Below are 19,215 nucleotides of genomic sequence, written 5' to 3'. Positions count from 1 at the left end.
TAAGGAGGGACGCCGTTGTGGCTAGGATATGTTAACTCCCTCGCCTGGTATGCAAGAGGTCATCGGTTGGATTCCGACCCTAACAGTTGCTGGAAATTTGGAGTTTGTGTTGTCTCTATCCCTGTAATAACACACAGTGTCTTTGTGTTATTAATGCGTGTTGAGACAATGTTAGTCGTGTCGTATTGTAAGGTAGATCCTCACTCTAGATATATATATCAGGCGCTTAATATCTTTAACCCACTTCAAAGTCAAAACACAGTTCCCATTTTTGTCAGCAGAAGCGTTATCCCATGAATCGAAGGTTGTGGCTTCAGGCCCAAGTCTTAGAGCAGATAAATAAAATATTAATCAAAACAAATCTTTACGAATATTGGTGGTGAAAGACCTCCTACTACTACTAGGTATTAAAATGGCTTATATCTCTCTCTATGCCCTGTAAAATAAAACTAGTTTGGGTGGGGGGAGGAGGGGGTCACTCGACCCCAGGTTATAACAACAATGTTTTGGCCCAGCGACGCTCAGCACACACCACGAGTAGTCCCCCCCTAGTGATGCCATCCCATTCCCACCCCGGGTTTATCGCCCAACGAGCGAGTAACCGCGAGGGGGACGGCGCGCGTCACCCCGCAGCGTCACGTGACGCGTGTTCCCAGCACGCCCGCGGTGGAGCTCCGCCCTCTCGGCGTTGAGCGCCACGTGGCGCGCGGTGCGAGGGACGATGACGTCAGAGAGAAGCTTGGCTCCCCCCGCCCTCCCCCACCAGTGCGCTAACCACTGCACCACCACTCCACCCCACACTACACACATAGATACCCCCTATAGCCTTAAAATACCCGCCTTTGTATCCCCAGGGGCGATATTTACTGATCGCACCAGGTACTCATTTGAGGCTGAGTCGACCTAGGGGAGACCCAAGACCGATTCAGATAATAGTTATCAATGGTGTTGGTAAACCGGTCATGGGCCTCCCCTAGGTCGTCTCAGCCTCAAATAAGTACCTGGTATAATGTGTAAATATCGCCACTTGGGAAACAAAGGTGGCCAGGCGTGATGGTGGCCACCCACACCCTCGTGTGAAGTACCGGCCTTTATAGCCGCTCACTTACAGCACTTGCCCGTACAGTCTGTTAAGGCTATACGGGGGATATTTGTCTTTGTATCTGTGTATCTGTGTGTATGTATCTGTGAGTGTATGTGTGTGTATGTACATGTGTCTATGTGTTTGTGTGTCTGTGTGTTTGTATGTATGTGAGTGTGTTTGTCGATCTGTGTGTGTGTCTATGTAGTCTTAACAGACTGTTGGGGAAAGGGCTGTTAGTAGCAAGTAGCAGAGACTGTGAAAGGTTGTCACTCTTGCACACGAGGGGGTGGGTGGCCAGCACCAAACCAAAAACACACACAAAGACACACACATAGACAAAGGGATACAGACCAACCCACGAACCCAAAGAAAATTATCCCCGTGTAGCCTTAACAGACTGTAGGGGCAAGTGCTGTTTGCTAGTAGCACCTATGAAGTCCGGCACTGTGGCACACGAGGGGGTCGGTGACCAGCACCACGCCCGACCCGCCTTTGTCTCCCCAGTGGCGATGTTTGCACATCGCAGCAGGTACTCATTTGAGGCTCAGTCGACCTAGGGGAGAGCCTGGTCGACTCAGCCTGAAAAATAGTTCCTGGTACGGTGTGTAAACATCACCACTGGGGAGACAAAGGCGGCCGGGCGTGGTGTTGGCCACCCACCCCCTCGTGTGCCGTGCCGGCCTTCATAGGGGCCGTCCATAAATGACGTCACGCGATTTTTGACCCCCCCCCCCCTTCGTCACACGGCGTCACAAAAAGTCAGACCCCCCCCTCAAATATGACCTCACAAAGCTCTGCCCCACCCCCCACCCCAAAAAAAATGCTTCAAATCGCTTTAAACTATTGTCATTGTAGTGCGTATTTAATGTGGCGCTGCACTCTGATGTTGTAGGAGAAAATATTTATAAAAAAAAAAGTCTTTAACTAAGTAGAACGTGTTGTCTATATTTATTTAAAGTTACTCATTTTGACGTGACGTCACATTTCTCAACCCCCACCCCCCACCCATCGTCACAAATGTCTAACCCCTCCCCCCAGGTGCGTGACGTCATTTATGGACGGCCCCATAGGAGCTCGCTAACAGCCCTTGCCCCAACAGCCTGTGAAGGCTGCACGGTGGATCTGTGTCTTTGTGTGCGCGAGTCTGTGCATTGTGCCCGTTTCTCTGCGCTGCTCACACTCCGTGCTCTCAGCACGCACGACTCAGATCCAGAATCCTCACTGAGTCACCATCACCCCACCACACCCACAGTGCGGGGTAGAGCGGTTGACTAAACGAGTGGTGGACGGAGTGCAGCAGCTCCATGGAGTCGGCGCGGTAGAACGACAGCAGCCCCGCCTCCCAGTGCAGGTGACACCCGACTCTCCGGGGAGGATCCCTCACCGGCACTGAGGTCGATACACCACCATGACGCACGTAGCAGCTGTTGTTATCTTTATATAAAACCCAGGATGAGTCGTTGTATCCCAGCCTGCACTCGTTACCAAGCCCTTTCCGTGCGATCGTCCCGTACGCGACTCCAACCGCACAGCCCCGCGCCGCACCCCCCACGTCCACCTCCCAGTAGTGCTGACCCGACGAGAAGCTCTCGGAGCACAGGGCTTGTAGACAGCCATCAAAGCGGTGCGGGTGATCGGGGCGACCCTGGGAGACAGCGGTCAGCGTCACCGTCCTGAGGTCCGAGGAAATCTGGAGGTAGTTGTAGGCCGAGTTTGGGTCCACAGTCGGTGAGCGTCCGTCTGCAGTAACGATAATCACAGTAGCCGTGTAACAACAGCACCACTATAACAACAGCACTCGTGCACTAACACGCACGTACACTACAATAGAGCAATTCATAATGAGCATTGTTATGCAACGTTGTAATGCGTAGCTATCGGTGTGATGACATGTAACGGGCACTTTGTCAATCCACTGCTGGATGAGGGCCTCCCTACACCGTGCGGGTCGCGGGGGATATTTGACCATACTTCACCACGCCGGTCACCGCGCGTTGGCGAAGGCAGGCGGCGCAGCTGGCGAGAGCACAGAAGTACAGTACAGCGGTGCGTTTGTCTGCCCCGTCATCTACATTTTTAAAAGTCCAGCTTCAGTTCAATATTCACTGTGTAATAGATGTAAAACATTTGATGATAGCATCACAATGTGAACTGCTCTATATATTCTAATGCAAGGCTGAAAACTAAAAATTTATTAATTGCTTTCAACATGTATTTGTTAAAAAAGATTTCTTGAAATAGAACGATCAAACATAGAACAATTGTTACGTTTTTTCGGTAAAGTCACGTAGGTAATAATAGTAACATAAAGTGATACAGTAAATCTAGCTGTGACGCTCCCACCTGAAGACGGAGACTTGTGTTGCCTCCGAAACATCGTGATTTAATTGAGTTATTTTCTTTTATTATAATATTTATTTATTTTTACCTACGTGACTTTACCGAAACAACCTCAGAGTATGAATCCTTGCAGTCACGAAAGCTTCAAATCTAGAATTGTTAAGTTAAATCAATAAAGTTCTAATAATAAAAAATAAAACACTTTTCAAAAATCGCAGCTTTTGCGATTTGCTAATCGCATTGTTTCAAATTGCGACTTCGATTTGGAATCGATTCATCGTTCAGCCCCACTGTGCGGAAGTGCCCGTGGGAGGCAGTGGATCACAGCAGCAGCAGCAGCGTGGATATCAACACCGCCGCAGCGTCTCTGTGTGTGTACAACAAACACAAACATCTCCCGTGTGTCACCTTTCACAGACTGTAGGGGCAAGTGGTGTTGGTGAGCACCTGTGAAGGCCGGCACGGCACACGAGGTGGGTGTGATAGTGTAGTGATGTACACTCGTGTGTGTGTGTGTGATAGTGTATAGTGATGTACACTGTGTGTGTGTGTGTGATAGTGTAGTGATGTACACTCGTGTGTGTTTGTGTGATAGTGTAGTGATGTACACTCGTGTGTGTTTGTGTGATAGTGTAGTGATGTACACTCGTGTGTGTTTGTGTGATAGTGTAGTGATGTACACTCGTGTGTGTGTGTGTGATAGTGTAGTGATGTACACTCGTGTGTGTTTGTGTGATAGTGTAGTGATGTACACTCGTGTGTGTTTGTGTGATAGTGTAGTGATGTACACTCGTGTGTGTTTGTGTGATAGTGTAGTGATGTACACTGTGTGTGTGTGTGATAGTGTAGTGATGTACACTCGTGTGTGTGTGATAGTGTGGTGATGTACACTGTGTGTGTGATGGTGTAGTGATGTACACTGTGTGTGTGTGTGATGGTGTAGTGATGTACACTCTGTGTGTGTGATAGTGTAGTGATGTACACTCGTGTGTGTGTGATAGTGTAGTGATGTACACTCGTGTGTGTGTGTGATAGTGTAGTGATGTACACTCTGTGTGTGTGATAGTGTGGTGATGTACACTGTGTGTGTGATGGTGTAGTGATGTACACTCGTGTGTGTGTGATAGTGTAGTGATGTACACTCGTGTGTGTGTGTGATAGTGTAGTGATGTACACTCGTGTGTGTGTGATAGTGTAGTGATGTACACTCGTGTGTGTGTGATAGTGTAGTGATGTACACTTGTGTGTGATAGTGTAGTGATGTACACTCGTGTGTGTGATGGTGTAGTGATCTACACTCGTGTGTGTGATAGTGTAGTGATGTACACTGTGTGTGTGTGTGATGGTGTAGTGATGTACACTCTGTGTGTGTGATAGTGTAGTGATGTACACTGTGTGTGTGTGATAGTGTAGTGATCTACACTCGTGTGTGTGATGGTGTAGTGATGAACACTCGTGTGTGTGTGTGATAGTGTAGTGATGTACACTCGTGTGTGTGATAGTGTAGTGATGTACACTCGTGTGAGTGTGTGTGATAGTGTAGTGATGTACACTGTGTGTGTGTGTGATAGTGTAGTGATGTACTGTACACTCGTATGTGTGTGTGTGTGATAGTGTAGTGATGTACACTCGTGTGTGTGTGTGTGATAATGTAGTGATGTACACTCGTGTGTGTGTGTGTGATAGTGTAGTGATGTGCACTCGTGTGTGTGTGTGTGTGATAGTGCAGTGATGTACACTGTGTGTGTGATAGTGTAGTGATGTACACTCGTGTGAGTGTGTGTGATAGTGTAGTGATGTACACTGTGTGTGTGTGATAGTGTAGTTATGTACTGTACACTCGTATGTGTGTGTGTGTGATAGTGTAGTGATGTACACTGTGTGTGTGTGATAGTGTAGTGATGTACACTCGTGTGTTTGTGTGTGATAGTGTAGTGATGTACACTCGTGTGTGTGATAGTGTAGTGATGTACACTCGTGTGTGTGTGTGTGATAGTGTAGTGATGTACACTGTGTGTGTGTGATAGTGTAGTGATGTACACTGTGTGTGTGTGTGATAGTGTAGTGATGTACACTCGTGTGTGTGTGTGTGTGTGATAGTGTAGTGATGTACACTCGTGTGTGTGTGTGTGTGTGATAGTGTAGTGATGTACACTGTGTGTGTGTGATAGTGTAGTGATGTACACTCGTGTGTGTGTGTGATAGTGTAGTGATGTACACTCGTGTGTGTGTGTGTGTGTGATAGTGTAGTGATGTACACTCGTGTGTGTGTGTGTGTGTGATAGTGTAGTGATGTACACTCGTGTGTGTGTGTGATAGTGTAGTGATGTACACTCGTGTGTGTGTGTGTGTGATAGTGTAGTGATGTACACTGTGTGTGTGTGTGATAGTGTAGTGATGTGCACTCGTGTGTGTGATAGTGTAGTGATGTACACTCGTGTTTGTGTGTTAGTGTAGTGATGTACACTCGTGTGTGTGTGTTAGTGTAGTGATGTACACTCGTGTGTGTGTGTGTGTGATAGTGTAGTGATGTACACTCTGTGTGTGTGTGTGTGATAGTGTAGTGATGTACACTCGTGTGTGTGTGTGTGGTAGTGTAGTGATGTAAACTCGTGTGTGTGATAGTGTTGTGATGTACACACGTGTGTGTGATAGTGTAGTGATGTACACTGTGTGTGTGTGTGATAGTGTAGTGATGTACACTCGTGTGTGTGTGTGTGTGTGATAGTGTAGTGATGTACACTCGTGTGTGTGTGTGTGATAGTGTAGTGATGTACACTCGTGTGTGTGTGTGTGATAGTGTAGTGATGTACACTCGTGTATGTGTGTGATAGTGTAGTGATGTACACACGTGTGTGTGTGTGATAGTGTAGTGATGTACACTGTGTGTGTGATAGTGTAGTGATGTACACTCGTGTGTGTGTGTGATAGTGTAGTGATGTACACTCGTGTGTGTGTGTGATAGTGTAGTGATGTAAACTCGTGTGTGTGTGGTAGTGTAGTGATGTACTCTGTGTGTGTGATAGTGTAGTGATGCACACTCGTGTGTGTGTGTGATAGTGTAGTGATGACTGCGGTGTTTAAACATCGCCACTGGGGAGACAAAGGCGGTCGGGCGTGGTGCTGGCCACCCACCCCTTCATAGGAGCTCTCTAACAGCACTTGCCCCAACACTCTGTTAAGGCCATACGAGGGATCTCTGTCTATATCAACGTAATATGTTGATACGTATTTTTTTGTAATTAACTTGTTGCCTGTGTAGTTATTTACACGGCAACTCAGGTTATGCCTTGGTCTGGCTGTCTAAATAAACCTAAAGTTGCCTTTGATTCTGAGAGCTTCAAGCTGTAACACTGAACCCTGAGAATGCTCAAGGTGTCTGGATCTCCCTGCCTCAAGCACTAATAATGAATCCTAATAATATTAGCCATAGCGTGTGTGTGTGTCAAAGATTCACACGCAGAATAGCAACAGCATCCTCACTCAATCGTACACACGTGTAGTGTTAATAGAGCTCATGTTATAGTGATTTACACTCGTCTTTGTGTGTGCGCTATATATTATGGGGAGCGATAGTGTAGCGGTTAGCGCGCTGCGCTATGAACCCAGCGACCCGGGTTCGATTCCCGCTCACGGCCAACACCAGTGACGATTATCTAAACCGGTCCCGGGCCTCCCCTAGGTCGACTCAGCCTCAAATGAGTACCTGGTGCGGTGTGTAAACATTGCCACTAGGGAGACAAAGGCGGTCGGGCGTGGTGCTGGCCACCCACCCCCTCGTGTACCGTTCTGGCCTTCATAGGTGCTCGCTAACAGCACTTGCCTCTACAGTCTGTTAAGGCTATATGGGGGATCTTTGTCTTTGTGCTACATATTAATGTATATTGATACACGTTCTATAGTAATATACATTTTTGTCCGTGTAGTGATGTACACGATCAACCAAGGTTAAGCCTTTGGCTGACTGTCTTATAAACCTACGAATATTAATACAGAATCTTAAAGGTACCTTGGAGTCTGAGAGCTTCAGGCATTAACACTGAACTCTAAGGATCATCAAGGTGTGCGTGTTTGGATCTTGCAGCCTCAATTACGAATAATGAATCTGAATAATCTTAGCCATAGCGTGTGTGTGTGCGTGTAATGAATTCATACATGAAGAATGTCAACAGCATCCTCAATCATACCCACGTGTAGCGATTTACACTCATCTGTGTGTGTGTGTTTGAGCTACATGAATGTTTCTACATACACAGGACAGCCAGGAGTTTCAATTCGACTCCTCCTGCTGAGATGACCTTTGTGAGCTCCTGCTGGCTGAATGTGGGAGCAGGGTCATCTTGAATCTCCTGAGATACCGAGTTTCTGCACCCACAACACAGGGCACACAGAACAATGCAGACCCAGGTCTCTTTACACACACAACACAGGGCATACAGAACAATGCGGGGCAAGGTCTCTCCATAATAACAATAGACAACATTGGCCACTAAGTGGTGATGTCACCACGATGCCTGTGCCAGGCTAGGTACACTTTGATGCCACGTGAAGTATCCAAGACTCGCTGGCAGAAGGGCGCAGGGCAAACCTAGCAGGTGCCAATGGTGACTGAGAGAATTGGCAGATAACCCCACCTGTGTCCTCTCCTGATCCGACTTGCTGTGTTTTATCCACCGGCGTTCTATTCGTTGTTGTGAGCGCCGATCCTCTGCCCTCCGTTGTTGTTGGACTGCCGAGTAGCGTCCCTCATGATTCTCCTGCACAGAGGCCGATCTTAACACCACTGGAACCAGACACCGTTAATACCACTCATCTCCATATTCTCCTGTGCCACATTAGTCCATCTCTTCTCTATCCTGTGCCACGCCCGTTTTGGCATGCGGTGGCTGGGCATACAACCTACATGCCCCAGCCAACGCAGCCTTGCCTTGAGGATCAGTTCACCGATGGGACTGTGCCCAGATCTTTCAGGGATTTGTGAGTTTCTGGCATAATCTAGAATGGTTATACCCAGGATGCATCATCGTCAGGACAGCCTGAATGTTTCTAACTGGGGCAGGCATTCCATCAAAGGGGTCCATGCTTCACAAGCATAGAAAATGGAGGGCATGACTGTAGCCGAGAAGACCCGAAGCTTCGTATGGAGCGAAACACCAGTTAGATTCCACACAGGGTTATGCAGCTGAAGAAAATATAAATGCCACCCGACTATTTAGGAGTGCTACCTCTGCTGTCAAACTGGAGTTGGTCATAAGCACACTGCCCAGGTATGGACACCTCTCCACTCTTTACACAAATGCCACCACATCTACGCCTCTATATGAGGAATGAAACAGTTAAGACTTCTCCACAAATATGGCTGTCGCCTGAAGAAGCTATTTGTAATTACTGGCGAAACGTCATTCTCAGATTGTAAATATTGACAGATTGGCATGTTCTGTTTACGTGGCAACCCTAACTAGTTTGCTGTGTCAGGTGGTGGCGGGTTTTAATGACACATTTATATGTTCACAGGATCTAACCCCAAAAAAACATCTTATGGATGAATGGATGAGATTGGTCGCAAACGCCTACGTGTTAAACTGGAGGGAAAGTCTTGAGGCTTTCTGGGTTTTCAGAATGGCGATGACTTTGGCATCCCTTGTTTTGGATTTTGCATGTCCTGTGCATGACGGTGAAGAGGTTTGCCAGCCATTGTTGTCGATATCGTCCCAGGTTTAGGAATGCAGGACAAAGGCCATCCATATCCTTGTGCCTTGTTGGACTTTGCAGTCATGAAGGATGCTTCCACTTCAGCTGCAGTGTACGGCCTGGTTAGCTCTGTTGCATGTGGTAGTTGACGCATGGAGATGGTGAGTTGTTTCCAGACAGCTTATTTGATGAGATCGTCCATTGGTGCCTTTGAGCAGGTCAGCTTGTAGGAAGGCACCGGATTTGCTGCAGTGTTTCGAGGTCTGTGCTGTCTGTTTTGAGGCACCTAGGTTTAGGAGCTTCCAGGCTTTACAGCTGGAGTGAGTGAAGTCCACGTTTGCCGTGATGTTTTCCCATCGTTTTCTTTGTGCAAAGTTCAGGAACTCTGGCAGTGTGGTGCCCTTATCTTGGTCACCAGTTCTGATTAAGATAATAGAGGTTTCCCATTTTTTCTGACAACAAAATAGGTGTTAAGGCGTCCTCTGGTCTAACACCGTTTGAGACGAGGCTCAAAAGAAAGCTGTCTCTGGTGTGGACCAATCAGTTTCAAGGACAATGCATTTATTATAAGAGTATGTTTTTTTTTGCATTCTGACCACAAGCATTGTGGTTAATGCAGACATGATTCCTTGTTAAAGGATTTCAGTTTTGTGTTTTAACATCTTAACACCTGTTTTGTTGCCAGAAAAAAGGGGAAAAACATATTATCATATTTTGGGACTGGCAAAGGGGAGGTCCCATGATGTTGTTCTGATTAACTCTTTCAAGAATTGCTCTGGTTTTGGTTGCCAACATGGCATATAGCTTTTCCGATGCCCTATCAGGATTTTTTCCTCTCGCATATGTCATAATTGTTTTCAATATATTGAAATTCCCAAGCTTTGGCTGCACGTTATTCAATTCAGCTTCGGTTTATTGTTCATATCCCGGGCTTCAGTTGGCTTTCAATGCGGCCGTCGTGTTGAGGTTATGACTGGTATCAGTTGTCCACTGATCGTGATTGCTGGCCCGTGTTGGCTCTTCTGAAAATTGCCAATAATTGTTTGTGAAACAATGAGTGGAGCTGACAAGAAGCATAATTCGGGGTTTTTGTTCTTTATCCATCGTGCTGAGTGAATCGTGCCAGGTTGTTTAGGGTCACACGAAAGAAAAGTGTCTTGTGTCGATGAGCATTTCTTGACTCTCCGGCTTCATCATTTCCTGAGTACCCCCCTTGTTGTGTGTGGTGGCTGTTGAAGTCACCCCACATCTATAGCCGGGTGAGTGGTTGCTGGCAGAGGTGGTGATGGCTATTTCGTATTTCAGGGGCTGATATACATTGATGACCGTTGCATTACCAATTGTGACGGTTCTTGTCCATGTGCCATCACTTATGGCGAAGCACTTGAGAGCAAAGGCCTTGCCTGAAAAAGGTCACGAAGAGGTCATGATGTGGGTGGTAGATGGCAGCAACAAGGGTGCTTCCATTTATTCTGATTTTTGTGTTTAGTTTGTTGTCCTTCCCATGCACCTACGATTAGCATGGTTGGTTACATACAATGGAAAGAAGATCAACATACATACATATTCAGTAATTTGCCATCCGTGTGCTGACATGAACGTTCATCTCCCGTGAGGTGATGACGTCAATTATATTTACCCATCTCCCACCCACAGATTCTAACATAGTATAATTATATTCTTAGTCTCGCTGCATACAGCACAGGATACGCAGAATAGTCGATGTCCAGGTCTCTCTACAGTCTACACACAGCATGAGATACAAAGACTAATGAGGGTCCACGTCTCTCTGGTACTGACCTGAGTTCCTCGTACTTGGGATCCTGAAAGACACAATTGTGCAACTCATGTCAATAAAAATATTCACTCCATCACCAACATCTCCTCCTCTTCTTCCACACACTCAACTCCTGTTGTCAGGATCGATTGACATCACGATACGGGATAACAATATCTGGCTATTGAATAGGGTGTCCTGCACTGGATAGGCTTTTTGGGTGTCAACATCATTTCTTGTTGTTTTCTATATGTTAATACACCTGCAGTGTTAATCAGGGTTGTCCCTGCAAACTCTGCAAAGAGTGATAATAAACATGCTACTACTGGGCCATATCACATGAATCTTTTAGCCCAGTAATAAGGTTTTGAATGAAAAGGAAACACAACAACGTGTTATAGTTATATCAAGTTCAGAATAATGTGGTGGCTGGCTAGGTCATAGGTCAGAGCGCCGAGCTCCTACTGCTGAGTTTATGAGTTTGAATCTAAGTTTCAGGCGCCCGTAATAATCAAGGAAGGCCTTCCAGGGACTCTACCCCTTTTTTCAGTCTCGCATTGGGAAGTATGGCCATTTCCATTGTAAGAGGAGGAATTTGCACTTGGATGGAAATTAATTCTTAAAGGAAACCCCAATATACGTGAGAGATAGCACTTAAGCGTGTAAACAGGAAGATTCACAACCAACTTTCTTTACTGCAATCCCCGAGTAACTTTGCAGATCGCTTGGTTTTGGAGTTTCACATGTCTGAGTAATCAACCAATCGTTACATCAATGATTTGAGGATCTGCTAATGCAAGGGAATGTCTTCTATCTGGGTACTTCATTTTCCTCTCACATTGATAAACACCCAAGTGGATTGGTTTAACATTCCACTTGGGTTATGTCAAGTTGTGGAATCAGGGATGCCTCGTCACCTGCAGGAAGGTGAGTGGGTCCTTCACTGCGAGGGCCGCTAGCAGCTCGTTGATCTCCAGCTCCAGGCCGCGTGCTCTGTTCTCATAGAGAGTGATGTTTGCCTGGATCCGGGACAGCACGGAGCGGCCCTCCTCGTCCACGCGCTCCAGCGCCTCCCTCTCCTCCTCATTCAGCTGCTGCCTCTTCCGCTCAAACTCTTGGCTGATCCTCGCTTTCATCCCACGCAGAGACTCCTACGCAGAAGGGGATGATCATGAGTTGTTGAATCACTCACATGCTACTGTATGTGTCTGGCTGTACCTATATGTCTCTGTGTGTCTATCTGTAATTCCACATGTCTGTCTCGATATCTAAATGTCTCTCTCTGTGTCATGAACATAATGCACTCGTATGTTCTCCAGGTTGTATTTGGTTAACTGTGTGTAGTGGGGTATAGCTGAGGAGGCTCGTGAAGGATTCTACTGGGCAGTTGTAGTCGGTCGCCCTCCAGCAACAATGGAGGGCAGTGGAGCGACACTTACAACAATGAGTGGAGCGCCGGGCTGCAAAAATATAGCAAGTTGGCACAGTAGGGGGTACAGATGGTGCATCTACCAGTCATCTCAGTCAGCCATCCTATGGCACCTGGGTGTTTCCCGAGACCTGTCAGCGAGCCTCCGACACTTCACGTGGCCTCAAAGTGCACCTGGCCTGGTACAGGTGCCCTGGCGTCATCACTGTCACTTAGTGGCAAATGGCGGCTATTGGTATAGCTGACTCGTCAGATGCGTGTATTGGCCAGTGCTGGCTACAGGCTCATTAATATGTGAATGCATTTAGAGTAGGCTAGGTATAACCGTATCTATGGGACCTTTTTGCCAGTATCAAAAAGAATGAAAAATAATAACAACTTTGACCCTTTCTGTCAATTAAACAGGTGTCAGGATGTTCAAACACTAAATAGATACCTTTTATAATGCATCAAGTTTGTATTAGCCACACATTCTTGTGACAACCCATTCATGCAAACAAACATGCTCTGATAATTATATATGCATAGTTCTGTTCACATTTGGGTGTTCTCTTGTCTAACACTGATGAGACAAGGTCACAAAAGAAGGCTGTCTCTGGTGTAGGACAATCAGTTTCAAAGACAATGCCATATATTATAACATTATCAGAGCATGTTTGTTCGCATGTTTTGCCACAAGTATGTGCGTTTATTGCTAAATTTATGCCTTGTGAGAGGAAAACGAGCTGGTCCATTGTTTTACGACCATGATGGAATCCATATTGTTCCTCTTGAATCTGAGGCTCAACCACCTGGCTGGAGCCTTATCTCCAGCACTCAGGCAAAAGCTTTACTTGCCAAGCTGAAGAGTGTGATTGCTCTGTAGTTGGTTCACACATTTTGGTCCCCTTTCTTAAAAATGGGAACCACCACCCCAATCCAGAGGTAGTGTACCCGTCGCCTTCCATGCAACATTGAAGAGGCGTTTTAACCATGACACTCTTATTCTGTCGAGTGCTTTCAACAATCCTGGGCGAATCTTGTCCACACCAGCAGCTTTGCCGCTACGAAGGCCCTCGACCACCGCAGCGACTTCGACAGCCATTATGGATCTGACCCCCCCCCCCCCCCAGCTGTGTCCAGGGCTGCTTCCTGAAAGGAGGGGATGTCCACTGGGTTGAGGAGCTCCTGAAAGTGTTCCTAACACCACTCGATTATCTCCTTAGCTGAGGTCAATGTTACGCCACCCTTACTGAAAACAGCCTGGGCCACGTCCCATCGACCTCTTCTAAGGCATTGGATTGGTTTGCCAGAATATCTTTCAGGCTGCCCGGTAGTCCCTCTCCATAGCCTCTCTAAACTCCTCCCATGCCCGGGCTTTTGCTTCAACGACTGCAACAGCTGCTGCCCTCTTGGCAAGCCGGTACCTCTCATTAGAGCCGGGAAACCTTTTTTATGAGCATAGCTCAGAAAGCCTCCTTCTTCAACATGAAATCTTCCCTCACAACTGGTACCCACTAGCGGATCCAAGGGTTCCCACCAGGACAGGCACCAACTGCCTTCAGGCTACAGCTTATCGCAGCTAAATCCACAATCGAGGTCTTGAACATCGTCCACTCGGACTCAATTTCCACGACCTCCCCTGGGGTGCAGGAGAAGTTTCCCAGAGGTGGAAGTTGAAATCTCTCTGCACTGGGTCTTCTGCCAGACGTTCCCAGAAAACCCGCACTATTTATTTGGGCCTTCCATGTCGTTGCCCCAAGTGTCGGATCCCACTTACTACCTGGTGGTGATCAGTTGACACCCCTGCCCCTCCCATCATCCGAGTGTCCAGATCATATGGCCTTAGGTCCGATGATACAACTATGAAGTCAATTATTCACCTTCGTCCCAAGGTTCTCTGGTACACTTATGAGCATTCTTGTGTTCGAACATGGTGTTTGTCCTTGAAATTCCGTTATTAGCACAGAATTACAATAACATCTCAGTCGGGTTCAGATCAGGAAGGGGCATTCCTCCCAATCATGCCTCTCCAGGTATTTCCATCGTTTCCCAAGTGACCATTGAAGTCGCCCAGTAAGACAATGGTGTTGGTAGGCAGTACTATTGAGCACTGCACCCACCATCTCCAAGACAGCCGAATATTTTGAACTCCTATTTGATGCATAAGAACAGACAACAATCAGAATTGTCCTTTCTGAGACCCGAAGTCTCATTGAGGCGACCCTCTCCTCCACTGGAACAAACTCCAACTGAAGAGCACCCAGCCGTGGGTTTGTGAGTATCTCCACACTCACCAGGGGTTACTGCAGAATCGGAAAGACACCACCCCCGATCAAGTAGTTTGGTTCCAATGCCAATGCTGTGTGTGGAGGTGAGACCGACTCTATCTCGTTGGTACGTTTCCACCTCCTCCACCATCTCTGGTTCCTCCCCCAGTGATGTGACATTCCACGTCCCAATAGCGAGTGTCGATTGCCAAGGTTCAGTCCGTTTGAGACCAACCTTCTCCCCGTCATGCTGGCATCGCACCCGCCCCTCACCCTTCGTCCTGTGAATGCTGGGCCCACAGGACGGCGCCATGTAGCCAATCGGGCTGGACCCAACCGGGTTACGTGGGTCACCCAGCCACCAGGTGCTTGCCAGCAAACACCACCCGCAGGACTGGCTCCAGGGGGGATGTCCCAGTATCCCTTGTCCAGGCGAGGTTCTTTGATTTTGGTATTTTTGAACCATTCATGAGGGGCTTTGTATTTCGATAATTTACCTTCTAAAAAAACTAGCATGTCCCGCACCCCAACGAAGGGCAGCTCGCACCTCCAGGGAGTGTGTACACCCCAGATTAAGAACCACTCATCTAGATGATTTAAAAGTACTTAGCTCCAGTGCCTTCCTAAAAGCAGAAGGAAGAGCATTCCAGTCGGCCGAAAAATAACTTGCAAATGTTTAACACCTACGTTTTCGCGACCAATATTCATAATATAGTTTTTGGGTTAGATCGCATAAATATAATGTGTCATTAAACCTGCTACCACCCGACACAGCCAATTAGTAAGGTTTCTCACAGAAACAGAACATGCCAATTGGTTACAACATTTACAATCTGAGTACGATATTTCGCCAGTAATTACAACTAGCTTAATAAGGCGACAATCAGATTTGTGGAGAAATCCTTTTTCATTCCTTAAATAGAGGGATAGATGTGATGACATCACTTGTGAGACCTTCTTGTGCGAAGGGGGGGGGGGGGTTAATGAATACATATAAATTACAATGGGTATCCATTGTCGTCGGTTGGGTTATACAAATGGTAATTACCATTTGCATAATGTACGTTGCTTATAATCAACGTAAATTACATGACTTACATTCACGATACGAACCAGTTAAAGGCTCGAGGTGGTGATGGCATGTGGCGTTGACTGACGCGTTGACCTCTAAATATTGTGTCAATACCTTATTCACATCGTTTGATTGTTAGAGCAAGGAAACCGTTGTGATGGACGGCCTTGATACTGTAGGATCAGGTAGCGTTTAGATGGTCACATTCAGAGTGTGTTGTTTCCTTTGCCACTGAGTGTTTATTTAACTGTAGGTTTGCTGTATATAGCATCACACGAGACTGTCCCTTAAGGTCGGTGAGAGTGGGAAATAGACCGACTGAACCTTTACAAGCATATCACTTCTGGTTTTTTGTGCCCTCAATGTTGGGCACGACGTCCCCCTCCCACGCCAAAAGCCACTCTGGTGAAACCGTTAGAAACATCGTTCGGGGGAAAAAGGCGACAATGTGCGAGTCCACTCTGGCATACTTATCACTGCGTCTCGAACTATACCTGCATGTGCTTGTACGTGTCCTTGAGCTGCTGTGTCTGTGACACTGCCGACCCCTTATTCTTCTCTCTCTCCATCTTCTTGAGCCCCAGCTCCTCCTGTGTGAGGCAGGTGAACGTGCAGTCCTTAACATTCACTTCATCATCACCATCGTCATCATCATCAATTAATTTGAAATCCTTATAAATAAAAAACAGACTTTTAAGAGTAAAAATGCAAATACAAGCTGTTGTAACACTATAGGATGGTGGGTTACAGCATTAAATGATTTCTCACCTGTTTAGCATGTTGGGCTTTTTTAAACGTGATGACCTTGTGTCCTGTGTGGTCTCCTGCAACAGTGCAGACCATACAGACCGGGATCTCATCCTGCTCACAGTAAAATTGGAGATGCGCATCGTGCTCCGCACATCTTCGTTCTTCTAGGTTCACAATGGGAGCCACCAGGACGTGGTCCATCAACTTGGGGTTTTTCAGATGAGGCTTCAGGTGGGACTCACACAGGGACATCTCACATCTGAGGCAGGTCTTCACTGCAGGAGTCTCCCCATCATCACAGCCGTCACAGAAGACAACTCCAGCCATCCTCTCTCCAACTCTGAGCTGCTCCACCAGGTTGGCGAGCGCCACGTTCCTCTTCAGCTGGGGTCGCTCAGGGAAGGCCACTCGGCACTGCGGGCAGCTGAAGCTGCTCGCTCTCCCAGGCACCGTCCAGACACCGGAGGCAGAACGAGTGTCCGCAGCTCAGCGTGGAGGGGCAGTCAAACGTGCGCAGGCAGATGGCGCAGCTCAGCTCACTGTCGACACAATCACTGGGAGACGCGCTTGCCATGGCCCATAGCTTCACTCGGACTCAGTCGCTCGCCGCGGCTCACGGCGGAGCTATCGCAGCAGCAGCTCACACAGCGGAGACGAACAAGGAAATGAACTTGACTTCACCTGCAGTTAAGTTATAAATACCTCGAGACACGCCCTGGAATGTTCCACACGGCGGCTGGGCTCACCTGTGTAGACGTGGCGTTACAGACACGCACTGTGTAATAGCTAAAACTGATTTTTGTGTTTAGTTTGTTGTCCTGCCCCTGCACTTCGAATTAGCACTGTTGGCTATGTGCAGTGTGGAAGAAGTTAATCATACATAGCTTTGACCGGTCTCAAGTGATATACTATTTGTACAAACAAAACCCAGCAGCAGCAACCCGGGACACAGCGATAATGGTTTGTCCCACAGGCTGATTTGACGGTCAAGGGTCAGGCTGTGTGCATTGCACTATGGAACCGCACCTTGTGCAAACATTCTGATGTAAAGGTTAACTTGTTTTTTTCCCATCTGTGTCTTTATTCATTTTAATTCTTGCAAGGCCTGTTTATTTAAGCTTCACAGTCTGTAATCGTCTTCCATCTTTATCAACTAATATTTAACTACTGGCTTCATGCATCCTCAGTTGATCTGTCAATTTTTTTTGTTATTCCTACGACACCGTTTTATCCTGAGTGGACGGTGGTTGTATGTATGTTGAACTTCTTTTACACCATACTTAATCAACCGTGCTAATCGAAGGTGTGTGGGTGAGTGTGTAGGTTGGTGTTTGGTTTAGTGTGTGGGTGAGTGGGTGTGTGGGTGAGTGAGTGTGTGAGTATGTATGTTATACTTATTTCGCAGCGTACGTAGCCATTCGTGCAAATCGAAGGTGCGAGTGAGTGGGTGGTGGTGGAGGATGAGTAAGTGGGGGGGGATATTTGGTGAGCAGGAGGATGGCGTGAAGGGTGGACGAGCAGGCGGTGAGGGAGGGCTGGAGGAAGGGTGGCTGGGAGGGGCGTGCGGTTGAGTGGTTGGGTCACTGGGTGGGTGGCCTCACGCATTACCACAGCGAACAGCCTCTGGCTAAATAAACATCGTGGTTCATTTAAGCGTATTATCTGGATGACTTTCACCGTCTATTTTCCTATTATGTGTAAAAAAATCAAGGATTTAAATCTTCATAACCTAAACAATATATATTCATCAACTATTGTTAATGTTAAGATTTGACATCCTGGAATCGCTGAGTTTAAACGATTCTATAAAAAAAAATTATTTGACCAGGTAAGGCCCACTGAGGTTTATAGCTCTTTTCAGAAGCGACCTGGCCACAATTGATAGCTCAACGACGTGGCTTATTATGTGGATATTTTTCGCAGTCAAACACTCTAAACGCATGTTTCTAAGTGTGGAGGGAAAAATTGGAGAACTCGGAGACAAATTCACGCGACTACGGGGAGAGAGACAAACAAACTCCAAGTACATGTTCAGGTGTCAGGGTCTGGATCGAACCGACGACCTCCTGTATACCAGGCGAGGTAGTTTACATCTCGTAGCCACCGCGGCGTGATGTAAAAAAATCACAGAGCAGCGACAACGAACAAGGAAGCGAGCTGACTTCACCTGCAGCTAAAATATAAACACCACGAGACGCGCCCTGGAATGTTGCACGCGGCAGCCCGCACTCACCTGTGTAGACGTGGCGTTACATTCACACACACAGTGTCAAGGTTAAAGAGTCGCAATTGATATTGAACATAAACCCCACGGTAACCATGAAAACAGTGATGGTTTGTCCTATAGACTGGTTACACCCGCTTGGGTGAGGCTGTGTTTTTCACTGTGTAATGCGGGCGTAAACGGCCTCGCGGATATGACGTAACGGGGGGAGGAGTTGAGTCACGTGGGGAAAAGGGAGAGCTCTTAAGGGCGGGAACCAGAAGAGACGGGAGGAGAGTGTAAGAATAAAGACGGGAGGAGGCCACGCAGGGCAGGAGGTGGAAAGTGGCGTGATCACCCACAGGGACTCGGCACCGTTGGCCAGCGGTGTCCGAGCACGGGGGAGACGGAGAGCAGCGGTGGGGCTGCAGAGAGAGCAGCCGAGAGACTGCAGATCGGGCGGAGAGGCTGAGAGGAAAGCCAGCAGCGGAGCTGCATCGGGAGCCAGGAGAAAAGGCTACGTGAGCGACGGCAGCAGAAGGGCTGCCGAGCGGGAGGTGGAGAAGGCTCTGAGCGAGGCGCCGTGCGGGGCGAAGTTGTACAAACCCAAATAAAGGACA

At 47.4% G+C, this 19,215-nt stretch overlaps 1 protein-coding gene across 1 annotated transcript; it reads right to left on the bottom strand.

Annotated features, from left to right (window-relative positions):
- Window positions 1–2,216: 2,216 nt before the first annotated feature.
- LOC144733208 (nuclear factor 7, brain-like) lies at window positions 2,217–17,045 on the bottom strand. The gene is given in 7 exon segments (XM_078615002.1): window positions 2,217–2,824; window positions 7,677–7,789; window positions 10,916–10,938; window positions 11,810–12,043; window positions 16,137–16,232; window positions 16,411–16,825; window positions 16,827–17,045. Coding segments are annotated over 7 exon segments (1,572 nt in total). The 5' UTR covers window positions 16,967–17,045; the 3' UTR covers window positions 2,217–2,273.
- Window positions 17,046–19,215: the final 2,170 nt, after the last annotated feature.

Source organism: Lampetra planeri, chromosome 45, assembly GCF_965212315.1.
Source record: "Lampetra planeri chromosome 45, kcLamPlan1.2.h2, whole genome shotgun sequence".
In the NCBI taxonomy this organism is placed as follows: Eukaryota; Metazoa; Chordata; class Hyperoartia; order Petromyzontiformes; family Petromyzontidae; genus Lampetra; species Lampetra planeri.
The sequence above is the reverse complement of the archived record's forward strand: the minus strand, read 5'-3'. Positions and strand labels throughout refer to the sequence as shown.